Genomic DNA, 15462 nt, shown 5'->3' on the forward strand with positions numbered 1-15462 from the left:
CTAGGCTAACTTTGTTGGACTTACAAACAAATTGGACTTATGAACGTGCTTTCGGAATGGAACTCGTCCCTATGGAGGGGACTTACTGTATTCAGTTGTCATCTTGAACAAACCATACCATTTGACACAGTTAATTGCTCCTTGGTGCTTGGACCAATCTCCTTCTTTGGTGCCTGGAACACCACTTTCTCTTGTTCCTCCACATTCCTCCTCCACTTCCTGGCCAGTCTTTCTCTGTTGTCTTTACTTGATCTGAATTATCCCAACCTCTACAAGTTGAAGTGCCTAAGATTTAGCCCTCCTCATCTCTTTTCCCAACATACTCACAGTCTGATCTCATCCAGTGCCATGGTTCTAAATTTCATCAGGAGGTTGACAAGATCTAGTCTTCTGTCTCCAGCTCTTACCTTTCTCCTGAATTCCAGATTCATATGTACCACTGCTTAATCAGTATTTCAACTTAGGTGTCTAATAGGCATCCCAAACATAATATGTCCAAAACTTAACTCTTGATTTCTCTCCTCTAAACATGCATCTATCACACCCTTCCTCATCTTAGCAAAGGGCCTCTCATTTCTTCTAGACCTTAGAGTCATCTTGGCCCCTTCTCCTTCTCATCTAATGCATCTAATGCACAAATTTTACTAGCTATGCATTTGGAATATATTCAGAATTTCACTACTGTCCATAACTCTTTCAATGCTACCTAAGCCACCAATGCTGATCTAAGCCACCATCATCTCTTGCTTGAGTTATTTCAATAGTCCCTTAACTGGTCTCTCTGTGAATGAGCTTCTTCCCCCACCCCCTTCCAAACCCTCAAAGTGGCCTTTTTTAAAAGCATAAACACTGATTATATGCCTTCTCTGCTCAAAACCCTCCAGTACCTTCCCACCTCCTTCAGAATGCAACCCAAAGTCTTTACTGTGGCCTACAAAGCATTATGTCATCTGTCCCACCACTCCCTCTCTGAACTCATCTTCTTCCACACTTCCCCTTGCTCAATCAGTTCCATACATTGATACTTAATGTTCCTTCACCTGGCTTTTTCTCCTCTAGGCAGCCACAGGCACCCTCACTTCCTTCATATCTCTTTTCAAATTCTACTTTATTAGAGACGCCTTCTCTGACCACTTTATATAAATTAGCAACTTTTTCCCATCATTCTCACCCTGCCTATTGTTCTTCATAGCACTTATCACCACTGGACAAATTATGTATTTGTTAATATGTTTTTATCTGTCTCCCCCAACTTGAATATAAGCTTCTTTAGAGAAGGCAATTTGTTTTCTTTACTGCTATATTCCCAGGACCTAGACCAGTGCTTAGCATATTGCAGGTGTTCAATTTATATTGAATGAATGAACAAATAATTGCTACCTATTAGATTGAAAGCTCCTGGGCCAGAGACTAGCTCTTACGGATTATATAGTCCCATTAACACCTAGCTTAGTACCTGGCATATTAAAAGTTCAAAATGTTAATCAAATTGAATTGCATCTTATTTCTCACTGCTTCTCAAAGATGCTCTCTGTTCCTTTTTGGCAAGTTTCCGTACTTCTACCTGCTTCCTTCCTTCCTCTGCTGCGGCTCACTTCTGCTGGAAGCCTCAGTTCCTGCTTTTTCTCTCTTTAACTTCCTCTTTTCCTGTCTATATTCTATTACAGCTTTGGTCTCTGGGCTTACAGGAAACTTCATATTACAGCTATCACCTCTTAGAGGCTACAAAGACTATCCCCTACAATACAGCAGCCTATACCACCACTTATTCTTTGCTTCATGGAAATTCAGCCTTGCTTTCCCAACAATACTGTAATGACACTATGGCAGAGATCATATCATACTCCCAAATCCTTGAAAACAGCTAGTACAAGGTTACACGGATGGTAAGTGATTAACAACTGTATCAACTGATCCAGAATAGTATCTCCATTTTTTTTTTTTTTTTTTTTTTGTGGTACGCGGGCCTCTCACTGTTGTGGCCTCTCCCGTTGCGGAGCACAGGCTCCGGACGCGCAGGCTCAGCGGCCATGGCTCACGGGCCTAGCTGCTCCGTGGCATGTGGGATCTTCCCGGACCGGGGCACGAACCCGTGTCCCCTGCATCAGCAGGCGGACTCTCAACCACTGTGCCACCAGGGAAGCCCAGTATCTCCATTTGCATACTAGACAGCATCACTTGGGTAGCTAATAGGAATGTTATTCTGTCTGAAACAGAATTTCTGATTTTAGCACTCATACATATTCCTTTGCCATTCCCCCACCCACCTTTTACTGTCACCAGTAGGTATCCAGTTTTTTAAGCCCAAAGTCTAGGAGTCACTGTTTTTTTTAATTAGACTTTTATTCTGATTGTGGATTCACAAGCAGTTGTAAGAAATAATACATGAAGATCCCGTGTACCCTTTACTCAGTTTCTTCCAGTGGTAACATCATACAAACTTATAGTATACTCTGATGGTTCCTCAAATAATTAAACGTAGAGTTACCGTATAACACAGCAATTCCACCTCCGAATATATATGTAAGAGAACTGAAAACATATGTCCACGTAAACATGTGTACACGAATGTTTATAGCAGCATTATTCATAGTAGCCAGAAAGTAGAAAAAAACCAAATGTCCATCAGTGGATGGATGGGTAAATAATATGTGGTATGTCCATATAATGGAATATTAATCAGACCTAAAAAGGAATGAAGTACTGATACATGCTACAACTTGGATGAACCTTGAAAACATTAAGTAAAGTGAAAAAAGTCAGACCCCAAAGGCCATATATCATGTTATTCCATTCATTTGAAAGTCCTGAATGGGAAAATCTACAGAGTGGTTCCTTAGGGCTGTGGTAGAATGAGCAAGAGGAGGAGATAGAGAAGATGAGGTAAGAGAGGTAACGGGTCCAGATGGTGCAGGGCTTTTTAGGCTATTTTGAGACATATGTTTTTCTCTGAGTGAGATTACAAGGCCTGCAGGGTTTTGAGCATAATCTGACTTTTAAAAGTCACTCTGGCTTATATATGGAGAATAAACCACAGGAGGAAAAGAGGGGAAGCAAGGTGATTCGTGAAAAGACTATTTCAAAAACCAAAGCAAGTGATAATGGTGTTTTGGAGTAGGGATTAACTTTGTAGGTGCTGTGAACTGATTGATCAGGACATGCTTTAAAGGTAGAACCAGAGGATTTGTTGGTGAAGTCAATGTAGAGTATAAGAGAAAGAGAAAAGTCAAGGACGACTCCAAGGTTTTGGGTCTGAACAACTGGACAGATGGAGTGGGCATTCACTGAGGTGGAGAAGAGTGTAAACGGAGCAGGTTTTGACGAGCTACATGGGGAATTTGCTTTTGGACACGTTAATGTTGAGATGTTGGATATATGGAGTATTAGCTGTTAACTAATATGTGGACTATTAGCTGTTAACTAATAGTTTGTGCTGGGGCTCTAATTTGGGAGTTGTCAATGTGTGGATTGCATTTAAAGCCCTTAGGTTGAATGACATCACTTAGGGCATTGGCCTAGAGAGTGAAAAGGTCCAAGACACTCCAAAGGCACTCCAAAATGCAGAGGTCTGAAAGACGACAAGGAGACAAGAGTACTTAGAATAAAATACTCACATTCCCTACCTTAATGGAGACCTGGCCCTTCTCCATGTCTGTAACCTCACTCTCCAGTCTGGTAGGATACTCAGTTTTTGAAGGACACCAAGCCCTTTCCTGTCTCATGGACTTTGTCTTTGCTGTGCTTCCACCAGGCATGTTTCCACCCAGGCTCTAATTTTGGTCACCTGCTTCTCTTACCACAACCTCGACTAAATTGTAACCCTGAGTTTTATCTAAACACCCTAATTGAAAAGCCCCAAACTGGCACCGCGTCCCTCACCTCCCTGCCCCCCTGACACCAAGTTATGGCTTTTACTATAATCTGAAATTATTTCACTGTTTTTTGTCTAGAAGACCATCCCATCTTAATTTAACAAATGCTTACAAAACGATTACTATACACCAAATAAAAGCTCAGCTATTCCTCCTTGTACTTAATTTTCTGGAGAGCAGGGGCCTCATTATCTTGTCCTTTGCCGCATCTCCAATACAAATGACATTGCCTCAGCAATCAATTCTGAGTTTTCAGTATTTGTTAACGGAACGGATTGCGGGACACCTACAAACTTGCAAACAAAAGGAATTTTGCCCGCCCATCCACCCCGTCCCAGAGTTGCCGGGAAGGAGGAAGGGAGGGAGGACCTCGCGCATGCGCTATTGTTCCCTGAGCGCTCGGGGCTGAACCCCGCCCCTTTCCTTTGGCTGGTTTAACCACTGCACATGCGCAGTAAGGGTCTTGTCCGTTCGTTTGTCGGCGCTATCAATAAAGTTTTAGCGACCGCACACTTCTCTTTTCCTTGGCAAGATGGCGGAGTACGACTTGACTACTCGCATCGCGCACTTTTTGGATCGGCATCTAGTCTTTCCGTTGCTTGAGTTTCTCTCCGTAAAGGAGGTGAGTGGGTTTTTGAGCGCGAGGAAGGCGTGGGAGCGCGTGAGATGCGGGGCAAGGCCGAAAGGCGGTGGCGGTAGCCTTAGGCCTTACCCACGTGTGAGGCGGCCCTGAGTTTGGTCCCGAGTCGGGCAGTAAGGATTTGCTGGTAGTTAAGCGTCGTCCCTGTTGATTAGCACCGCGGAATTCGGCCGTGAGTAGGGGTGAGGTGACAATATGAAACTCAGGGGAGAAAGGGAGGGGTCTCTGCTTCACTTCTTGAGGTGCCAGTGCCGCTGGGACTTCCGCATCGTTCCTCTTGGAAGTTGACGATTGGCTGGCTTCCCTGTATTAATGCTTGAGCTTAACATAAAGCTGGCTTCGAGAAGCAAATTGGACTGTTAGAGATTTAAATTTTTCTTTTGGGCACAGTAGGAGGGGTGACCGTGGCTTTGTGTTTTTGCTTGCCGGATCGTTTGGAATGATTTTCTTACACTTAAATATCTAGCCCTTTGGTTTCCGTAAAGTTGGGAGTTCTTTGCAAGGAGTTTAACTGGTGTTTCGGTAAATAGCCACTTCCTAGAAGCGTAGCTTTTTTTTTTTTTTTTTTTTTTTTGCGGTACGCGGGCCTCTCACTGCTGTGGCCTTTCCCGTTGCGGAGCACAGGCCGCGGACGCGCAGGCTCAGCAGCCATGGCTCACGAGCCCAGCCGCTCCGTGGCATGTGGGATTCTCCTGGACCAGGGCACGAACCCGTGTCCCCTGCATCGGCAGGCGGACTCTCAACCACTGCGCCACCAGGGAAGCCCAAGCGTAGCAAATTTTGTCTAGTGGAGAGGGGACCCCAAAAAATAATCCGACAGTAATTTTATCTTAAGAGTTGTTTTTCGGTGTATAGATGTACAGACTTCGAGTGATTTAAATTGGTTGTTAATGTTCATTGAGCTATTCCGGATATCTTGAAAAAGTATTTGGTCCTAGTACCTCATTTAAAAATATCTCAGTCCTAAAAGTTTGGAGATACTAGGCTTAGTTATACCGTAGTTTATTGGGAAATTGATATTATTTTAATAGTTACAATAAAGTAATATTACTGTGATGAAGGAATTAGAATATTGGTCAGAAAAATGCGTTCTATTTCTAGAAGCAGATTAAACCGCAAGTCTACTTAGGGCACTCTAGATTTGGGGAGTAGATTTTGTGTGTTCCAACAGCAATAAAACAAAAAAGCCCTACAAATAAACATTAAATTTTTCTGATAAGTTTTAACATTTTCCCATGGTTCATTGGATAGGTATAACCCTCAAATTCATATGAACCTTTTCTAAACACCTACACACAACTCTAAAGTTAATGATATTAGGGAACAGCAAAGTTTACTTTCAATAAATATTCAAGAATGCCTTGCCATATAAAGCTTTATCTTGAAATGCTTTTGTCTTGATTTTTCTTTTATGGGATGTACTTAACCTGTATTGTAGAACTTGCATAAAACAGCCCAGTCTGCCTTCTGTTTCTCTTTTGGATAATTTAGGATAATTTACCAAAGATCAAGGAATAGAAAAATATCCTCTATGCTTCTGAACTAGCCAAACTTCATATTTTTGTAATGTGTCTTTACACTTTTGTTTTTCAATGCAGACAGATGAAAGGGAGGAATACATAAGTGTAAATTAGTTTTTCATAGGGCAAGACCAAAACTGTGAACGGCAGCTGAGAATCAGTGGAAAATAACTGCTCAAAACCTGTTTCCTTGGAGAGAATGTTGGTAAGATGGCTGTGATACACCAAGGGGAAGACAGATGCTGGAGTATTTATTTATCAATTACTAAGTATAGGACTACCGTGGAATTGTGAGAAATCCAAGATAAAATCCAGACATCTCATCACTAAAAAACTCATCCTTTCGTGGAGATAGAGGTCTGTAATTATAAGGCTAAGAGTAATAAATGTCAGAAGTAGTGGCAGAGTGCTATCAAAATTGAAGAGGTACAGAAAGGATTCTGAGGAAGAGAGGCTTGAAGTTGAGTTTTGAAGGCTAGATGGTTAGGATAGTCAATGATCATGACACGTGAGGGTATCAATTGAATATATTTATAGTATCAATATGTTGGAAAATATAAACTCCATTGGAGCAGGAGCTTTGTTTTATTTCCTTGCTGTGTTCTCAGCAGATAGAGTCTGGCATAAGGGCTTCTCATGACTGTTTAATAAATGAGTGAATATATATTTGAACCTTAGTGTTCTTTATTCTCAAGTGAAGTGGAAGGCCAGATAGTGTTTAGCAGCCTGGGTACTGAATTGGGACCTGGATTAAGATCCTGGCTCTGTCACTTAATACCTTTGTGCACTTGAGAACAGTTTCTTTCCCATCTTTTTTTTTTGCGCGGTACGCGGGCCTCTCACTGTTGTGGCCTCTCCCGTTGCGGAGCCCAGGTTCCGGATGCGCAGGCTCAGCGGCCATGGCTCATGGACCCAGCCACAACGCAGCATGTGGGATCTTCCCGGACCGGGGCACGAACCCGTGTCCCGTGCATCGGCAGGCGGACTCTCAACCACTGCGCCACCAGGGAAGCCCCTCCTTCCCATCTTAACTAAGCCTTTTCTCATGCATAAAGTGTTGGTACTACCACCAGCCTCATAGGGTTGTTAGAAAAATTACATGAAATAGTACATATAAAGTATTTAGTCTTCTGGGACAGAGTAGGTACTCCTAAGTGTTTTCTATTAGGAGGCTAGGCCATCCTATATGAGAGGCATTCAATTGGCTTTGTTTGTTTGTTTTTTTAAGTTTTGTTTGTTTTGGGCTGCATTGGGTCTTCGATGCTGTGTGCAGGCTTTTTCTCTAGTTGCGGTGAGCAGGGGCTACTCTTCTTTGCTGTGCGTTGGCTTCTCATTGCGGTGATTTCTCTTGTTGCGGAGCACAGGCTCTAAGTGCGCGGGCTTCAGTAGTTTGCAGCACGTGGGCTCAGTAGTTGCGGCCCGTGGGCTCTGGAGCGCAGGCTCAGTAGTTGTGGTGCACAAGCCCAGTTGCTCCACGGCATGTGCGATCATCCCGGACCAGGGATCGAACCCATGTCCCCCGCATTGGCAGGCGGATTCTCAACCACTGTGCCACCAGGGAATTCCTCAACTGGGGTTTTGAGGAGGGAAATAAAGACTGGAAATGGTGACTGAGGAAACTGACCAAAGACAAATGCAAGGATTGGTAAGTTTGGAGGGCCCAACTGAGATTGGAAATCACACATTTATAAGTGGTCATTCTTGGAGTGAGAGAAATGGTAGTTTATTTGAGTAGTATAGAAATATGTGGAGGTAGGCTGGTGATAAATAAATGCCATCTAGAGATTGATGAAAAGGTTTGCTGATTAGAGAAAAGCACAGATGTGATTGAATAACATTATTGCCTAGTTCTGAAACATTTTATAGGTGACCTTAGCCATAACATAGAAAAGAGGGAACTTTTTTCCAGTGCTAGAGATAGACATTGATTGTATTTGGTTGGAGAAAATGAATGGAATAAATGTTAACCGCTAAAAAGAAGGGCTTTGAAATAGCCAAAAACAATATCCAAACTAATGTAGAAAGTGACAACCAAATAGGGTGATGTAAAAATTAGAAAGAACAGAGGGTATGTTGAGGGTGATGAACCATTTTAGAGGTAATAGTGGAAGAGGTGATGAATGTAAGTTAAAAGTCTTAGAGATGAGCTGATGAAAGTTGTTATGATTTGCGGGATAAAGGAATTTTAAGGCTTGAGGTTTTAAAGAATCATCAGTATGGATGTTGGATTTGTGGAGGATGATAGCAGGAAATGTCAAAAGAAGATTTTTAATCTATTAAAAAGTAGGAGTTGTTTTCAAGAGGTTGATAGACTGTGTTGGCAGACTATAACCTGTGAGCCAGATACAACCCTCTCTGCCTGTTTTGTATAGTCTCAGCTAAAAAAAATTTTTAACAGGTGCAAGATTTGCAACCTTTCTCAATTATAGAACAATAACTGTACACAGGTTAAGTGAAACGTTTCCTGCCCAAAAAGAATTCCATTCTTCTCATTAGTAGAACTGTATTACAGAAAATTTTATAACATATTATATTTTTTATTTCAAAAAGAAAATTGAAGCTTTTCTCTCTTATGGTACTTATATATAGTATCCTTGATTTTTGCTTTTTGGCTCACAAAATCTTACTGTCTTTTCTTTACAGAATAAATGTGCCTATGAGATAAAATTTAGAGAGGATGGTATAAGCAGATATAGATTTAAGAAGAGCCCAGTGAGGTCTGATGGCAGAGGAGAAATGCTTTGGATCTGCAGTTGGGAGAAACATTACAAATTAAAAGCTATTGATGAAGTGGTGAGGAGAGGTGGCATGCCAGGAAGAGGATGTTTTCACCTAAGATTAGGGTTTCTATGGGGCAAACTGAAAGGAAATTTCTTTTTTTTTTTTTTAAAGTAAACTTTTTATCAAGTATAATATGTGAACAGAAAAGTGAGCTGGGCTTCCCTGGTGGTGCAGTGGTTGAGAGTCCGCCTGCCGATGCAGGGGACGCGGGTTCGTGCCCCGGTCCGGAAGGATCCCACATGCCCAGGCGGCTGGGCCCGTGAGCCATGGCCGCTGAGCCTGCGCCTCCAGAGCCTGTGCTCCGCAACAGGAGAGGCCACGGCAGTGAGAGGCCCGCGTACCGCAAAAAAAAAAAAAAAAAAAAAAAAAGAAAAGAAAAGTGAGCAACTATAAATGCTTTTTTCCCCCAAAGGAAAAACACTTATGTGTGACCACCATGCAGATCAATAAATAAAACGTTGCCAACATCCTAAATAACTGCAATTTATTTATCCAGTCTAATGTTGATAGGACTTGGCTGTTACAAATAGTTCTGCTGGGAACATTCTTGGTAATGTCCTTTGAGTATACGTACCCATTTCTGTTGGGTACTTAGGAGTAGAATTGCTGGGTTAAAGAATATTTTAGCTTTAGAAGATAAAAAGTTTTCCAAAGTGGTTGTAGTTCTGCCAGCAGAGAAGGTGTTCAGTTACTCTGCAACTATACCAACACTGGTATTGTCCAGTTTTTTTAGTGTGATTTTAATTTACATTTTCTTTATGACTGATGCGGTTGAGGGCTTTTTCTGGTGTTTGTTGGCCATTTGGTTGTGCTCTTGTGGAGTGCCTATTTAAAATCTTTTAGCCATGTTCAATTGGATTGTCTATTTTTTCTTACTGTTTTGTAGGAGTTCTTTATGTAGTTTGGAAGGTTCAGGTTTGATCTCATGGCTATACCGTTTGACCACCTTTATCTTTTCTTTTCATGGGTAGTAAAATGTTGTATAATCTTCCTTCATTTTTCTTTGCTTGACAAAATTAGATTTAGTACAAAAATCTTTTCTTTTGCCGAAACCTTATCTTGACTATTTGATTAAAAATTGTTTTGAATTATGTTACTTTCTCTCTCCTTGAATGCTATTGTGTAGAATCCTTAACATATTGCTCACTACACTTCATGTTTATGTGAGTTTGCTTATGTATCTATTTGGTTCCTGAACTGTGGGTTAAATTACGTTTCTTGAACTCTTTGCAAAAGCTAAAACCTGATATGACAAGGTTGACTGAAAGAATGGGTGCCAATTTGTTTCAGGGGTGTGGATGGGAAGCATTATAAAGGATTTTAACTATTTAGTGGAAAAGTATGTGGGGGAAAAAGGAGAGGCCACCTCAACGAGAAATGGGTAGGCATCATGTGGATGTGAGAGAGACTAAGAAGGTAAAACATTTAACGGTTGATTCTTAGTTACCTGAATGTGGAGAGGAGTCAACAATACTATGTGCTTATCAGGGGAGTTGGTGTGGTTTATTTACTCACAGCCTTGTTCTAGAAAGACTAAGAGATGACATGTAGGGACACATTAAAAAATGAAGTTGGTGGGAATGGCTTTGTGGTATGTAATTGCCTTTATTTTAAAGTTGCTAGGTAAACAAAATATTTTATGTCTCTGTAGGCTGATTGCTTGCCTTGTTGTAGGAGGGTGAATTAATAGTATATATTTTATTAAAAAAATAGTTCAGGACATATGTTTCCAGGTACACTATCTTAATATTAACCACTTTACTTGAGGGAACTTCAATTTATTCATTAGAAAGTAATTTTCTCTTGCAGATATATAATGAAAAAGAATTGTTACAAGGGAAATTGGATCTTCTTAGTGATACCAACATGGTAGACTTTGCTATGGATGTATACAAAAACCTTTATTCTGATGATATTCCTCATGGTAAGTTTTGTCATTACATCTGAAGCTTGACTTGTGAGCTGAGGCCACGTGTATTAAAAGTTTTGTGATTTATAAAAGTGCTTTAGCCAGAAGTCTTAATAAGTATTTGAATGATTTAAAGTTCTTTGGATGAAAGGTAGTATGAAGGTTACAGGTCTTCTAAAGCAGTGGTCCCCACCCTTTTTGGCACCAGGGACCGGTTTTGTGGAGGACAGTTTTTCCATGGTCTGGGGGTGGCAAGGGGATGGTTCAGGGGGCAGTGCGAGCGATGGGGAGCTGCAGATGAAGCTTTGCTCCCTTGCCCGCTGCTTCCCTCCTGCTGTGCAGCTGGATTCCTAACCAACTGGTCTGCAGCCCGGGGGTTGGGGACCCTGTAAAATGTGTGAAACTACTTTAAAACATGGTCATCAAATGTCTGCAGTTCATAGTATGCAGCATCAAAGTTGTACTTATTAATCAGATTGCTTCCTTAGAATTATCTGGGAATTTTGCAGTTTTTTGACTTTTTCAGTTGGCATCTTGTGTGCCTTAGAGATTTCTTTTTTGTCTTGAAGCATCTGGGTTCTCAAAAGCATGGTCCCCAGAACCAGCATCCTCAGCTCACCTGGGAGAACTTGTTAGAAATGCAAATTCTTGTGCCATACCACAGATCTACTTAACCAGAAAATGTTGGCTGAAGACCAGCACTCAAATTAGGGAACTGCTGTGGTATATTTCGAAATCCTTGTTTTCTGTAGTAATAGATGTTCTTAAAACAAGCAAACAGAAAAACCCACTATGCACATAGTATTTTAAAAGATTATAAGAACTCAGTAGAGAAATACAGTTTACTTTGTTTAAATTGACATTTCTCAAAATTTGATCACAGATCCCGTCTGTGTTTGAGAAACACTCTCCTAGTATTAGTACTTTCTAATATATAATGTAGAAATTATTACATAAAACATAATCACTATTTTGACTTCTATTATAGTTCCCTGCAAGAACAGTAGCTCTTTAAATTTTAGTTTGTGGTAAAAAAGTAAACTATTTCTTAGTGAAACTTTAAAACATGCTAACAGGGTAAATTATGTGCAAGTTTTCTCTGACTTCATGATGTGGTAAAAAGAAACTATAGAATTGGTTTTGAGAGATTACAGAACTAGATTTAAAGTGAAAAGAGAAATTATTGACTGGATTTAAATTCCATTCAACCTAGTTGAAAACCTGTAGTAATAATATGTAAACCCCTCTGAGCCTCTTCAGAAACTGTGGGATAATCTCCTGAAAGAATTCAATGAAAACAAATATAAAAACACTGAGGATGAAGTGTCTGAAATGTAGAGTTAGATAATTGTTTCCTCAACAGCTCCTTCTCCTAGGCTGTATCTGTATATTCCTCAGTTTCTTCTAAGAGTAAGAAGAGGATTCACTGTTCCTTTATGTGCCTTTGCAGTGCTAGAAAGAAGAAATTGGATCTGAGGAAGTTACTGAGTTGGTGGCTCCTGGCATATGCATATATTGGGGATAAATAAATGCACAATTTAGATAGACTGAAAAATTTCCAGAGACATCCTCATAGTGAGCAATATAGTTTAACATTATAGTACTCCTTTGCATTTTTAATTAGCTTTGAGAGAAAAAAGAACCACCGTTGTTGCACAACTGAAACAGCTTCAGGCAGAAACTGAACCTATTGTGAAGATGTTTGAAGATCCAGAAACTACAAGGCAAATGCAGTCAACCAGGTAACCTCTTTTTTTTAAAATTATTTTATTGAAGTATAGTTGATTTACAGTGTTGATTAATTTCTGCTGTACAGCAAAGTGATTCAGTTATACATATATATACATATTATTTTTCGTATTCTTTTCCATATGGTTTATCACAGGATATTGAAAATAGTTCCTTGTGCTATACACTAGGTCCTTGTTGGTTATCCATTCTGTATATAATCGTTTGCATCTGCTAATCCCAAACTCCCAATCCATCCCTCCACCACCCCCTCCCCCTTGGCAGCCTCAAGTCTGTTGTTCTCTGTGTCTGTGAGTCTGTTTCTGTTTTGTAGTTCATTTGTGTCATATTTTAGATTCCACATATAAGTGATATCACATGGTATTTGTCTTTCTCTTTCTGACTTACTTCACTTAGTATGATAATCTTTGGGTCTGTCTTTGTTGCTGCAAATGGCATTATTTCTTTCTTTTTTATGGCTCAGCAGTATTCCATTGTTTATATGTACCACATCTTCTTTATCCATTCATCTGTCATTGGACATTTAGGTTGTTTCCATGTCTCGGCTATCGTGAATAGTGCTGCTATGAACATAGGGTTTCATGTGTCTTTTTGAATTATGGTTTTATCCAGGTATATGCCCAGGAGTGGGATTGCTGGATCATATGGTAACTCTATTTTTAGTTTTTTAAGGAACCTCCATACTGTTTTCTACAGTGGCTGTATCAATTTACATTCCCACCAACAGTGTAGGAGGGTTTCCTTTTCTCCACACCCTCTCCAGCATTTGTTTGTAGACATTTAATGATGGCCCTTCTGACTGGTGTGAGGTGGTACCTCACTGTAGTTTTGATTTGCATTTCTCTAATGATTAGCAATGTTGAGCATCTTTTCATGTGCCTGTTGGCCATCTGTATGCCTTCTTTGGAGAAATGTTTATTTAGGTCTTCTGCCCATTTTTCGATTGGGTTGTTTTTTTGTTGTTGAGTTGTACGAGCTGTTTGTTGTGTTTTTGTTTGTTCGTTTTTGCCACAGCATGCGGGATTTTAGTTCCCTGACCAGGGATTGAGCCCTTGCCCTTGCAGTGGAAGCGCAGAGTCCTAACCACTGGACTGCCAGGGAATTCCCTGTATGAGCTGTTTGTGTATTTTGGAAGTTAAGCCCTTGTTGGTTGCATCATTTGCAAATGTTTTTTCCCAGTCAGTAGGTTGTCTTTTTGTTTTGTTTATGGTTTCTTTTGCTGTACAAAAGCTTGTAATTTTGACTAGGTCCTATTTGTTTATTTTTGCTTTTATTTCTGTTGCCTTCAGGTAACCTCTCCTTAATTTGAATTCTAAAAATTCTGTTTTCTGGATTAATACAAATGTTAATTCATACTTTAGTAACCCAGTCTAAAAGTTCACAGTTTAAGAGATAGCTTTATCTGCTTTTTTCATTTATCTTTATTGTGTAGGGACGAGGAAGTCCTTAATTATGAATGTTAATAACTAAATTTTTTTTAGAACTTCTTTACCAATTAATCCAAATCTGATTATGCTGAGCCGCTCCCCCCCTCCCCCCTTCCCAGGGGACATTTGGAATGTCTGGAGACATTTTTGGTTGTCACAGCTGGAGAGGTGCTACCAGCATCTAAAGAGGAGAGGCCAGGGATGCTGCTATACATCCTACAGTGCATCAGGCAGTACCCTCACTTCCCCCAAAAGAATTACCCAGCTCAAAATGTCATTAGTCCTGAGGTTGAGAAACTGTGCCTGGGCAATACCTAGAGTACATGGGTTGCTCAATGTATGGGAAAACTGAGCTCACTCTATCACTTTGCTACGTTGTCTCATATCCTTCCATGCTCAGCCCAAGGAGGGTAGTATAGAGCTGATATGGTTATATTTTATTCCTGATTTCCTCTTAGCTAGAAATAGACTTATTGTTTAGTTTATAAAGAAAGCATGTTACCCTACTCTGGCTTTACTAATTGAAGCCCTTTGGGTCATTAAAAATGTTTAAAAATAGTCTTCTACTAAAACTGAATATTGCCATTGTGGTAAATCTTTTCTATCAATATATTCACCTGAGGAATTGTTTAGGATTTTACCATGTTGCACCTTGAGTTCTTAGGATATGTCATCAAACCAAATTTTTAGAGCGATTGGCTCTAAGTTTTCATTTGTGATTTGAGAAAGTGTTACCAGATATGTTTTAGAAAAGCAGCAAATACTATACAATTACTATACCTTACTATAATGTGCCATGTTATATAGTATGTATATATATACAGAGATAACTATATCTTAACAAAGCTATTATATATATGTATTTTCATATATATGTATATAGCCTGTATATAGCTATCTCTGTGTGTCTGTGTATACTAGTATACACTTAGAATATCATGAGTAATTGTAGCCCTTCAAGTCACGTGTAAGTGCCCACAAAGGGACAGCTGAAATAATCCAGATGTTAGGGTACGACAGAAAATTTAGGATTTTAATTCTAAGTTTAGTCTAGTCACTTAAATACTGGGAAGTAATTGGATTAAGGTATGAATAAGATGAATATAGATTTGTTCACTAAATATTAGAAAAAGATAACTCCTTTTAGCTTAATAGGCAATAAATTGGAGATAAATGAAAGGATGGAAATGGGGTAAAAACTTGTAATCTAATTTATAACCTATTCATTTTCAAAGTAATAACCTCTCCCTGCCGATTCCCCATTTTAAAATTTCATTGAATATGTAGTTTTGTACTTCTCATACTTTCCCAGAAATACCGTATCAGCCAGAGGACAGTGATTATATACCTGAGGTGTAAGGCGTATAACACAAAGTTATTCACTATGACCTACAGGAAGTGTTAAGGGTTTTTTTTTGAGATCTCTTTATGTTAAAATTTCATGCATGTTTTTATTTAGTATTATAATATGTTCATGTTAATTTTAGTGGTAACATATCCCCTCCCCATTAAACCTTCAAGTAAAATTATGCTCCCAAAAGACATGCCACGGTATTCATTCTTA

General features: G+C 39.8%; 1 protein-coding gene across 1 annotated transcript in view; it reads left to right on the forward strand.

Moving 5' to 3' along the window:
• Nucleotides 1-4380: 4380 nt before the first annotated feature.
• The window catches only part of EIF3E (eukaryotic translation initiation factor 3 subunit E), a 50486-nt gene continuing 39404 nt past the window's right edge, over nt 4381-15462 (forward strand). The window contains exons 1-3 of the mRNA XM_082675127.1: nt 4381-4494; nt 10623-10737; nt 12347-12464. Of these exons, the coding sequence (XP_082531253.1) occupies nt 4405-4494; nt 10623-10737; nt 12347-12464 (323 nt within the window). The 5' untranslated portion in view covers nt 4381-4404. The remainder of the gene's footprint in view (nt 4495-10622; nt 10738-12346; nt 12465-15462) is intronic.

The sequence above is a fragment of the Grampus griseus genome, assembly GCF_964374135.1.
Source record: "Grampus griseus genome assembly, chromosome: 17".
NCBI lineage: Eukaryota > Metazoa > Chordata > Mammalia > Artiodactyla > Delphinidae > Grampus > Grampus griseus.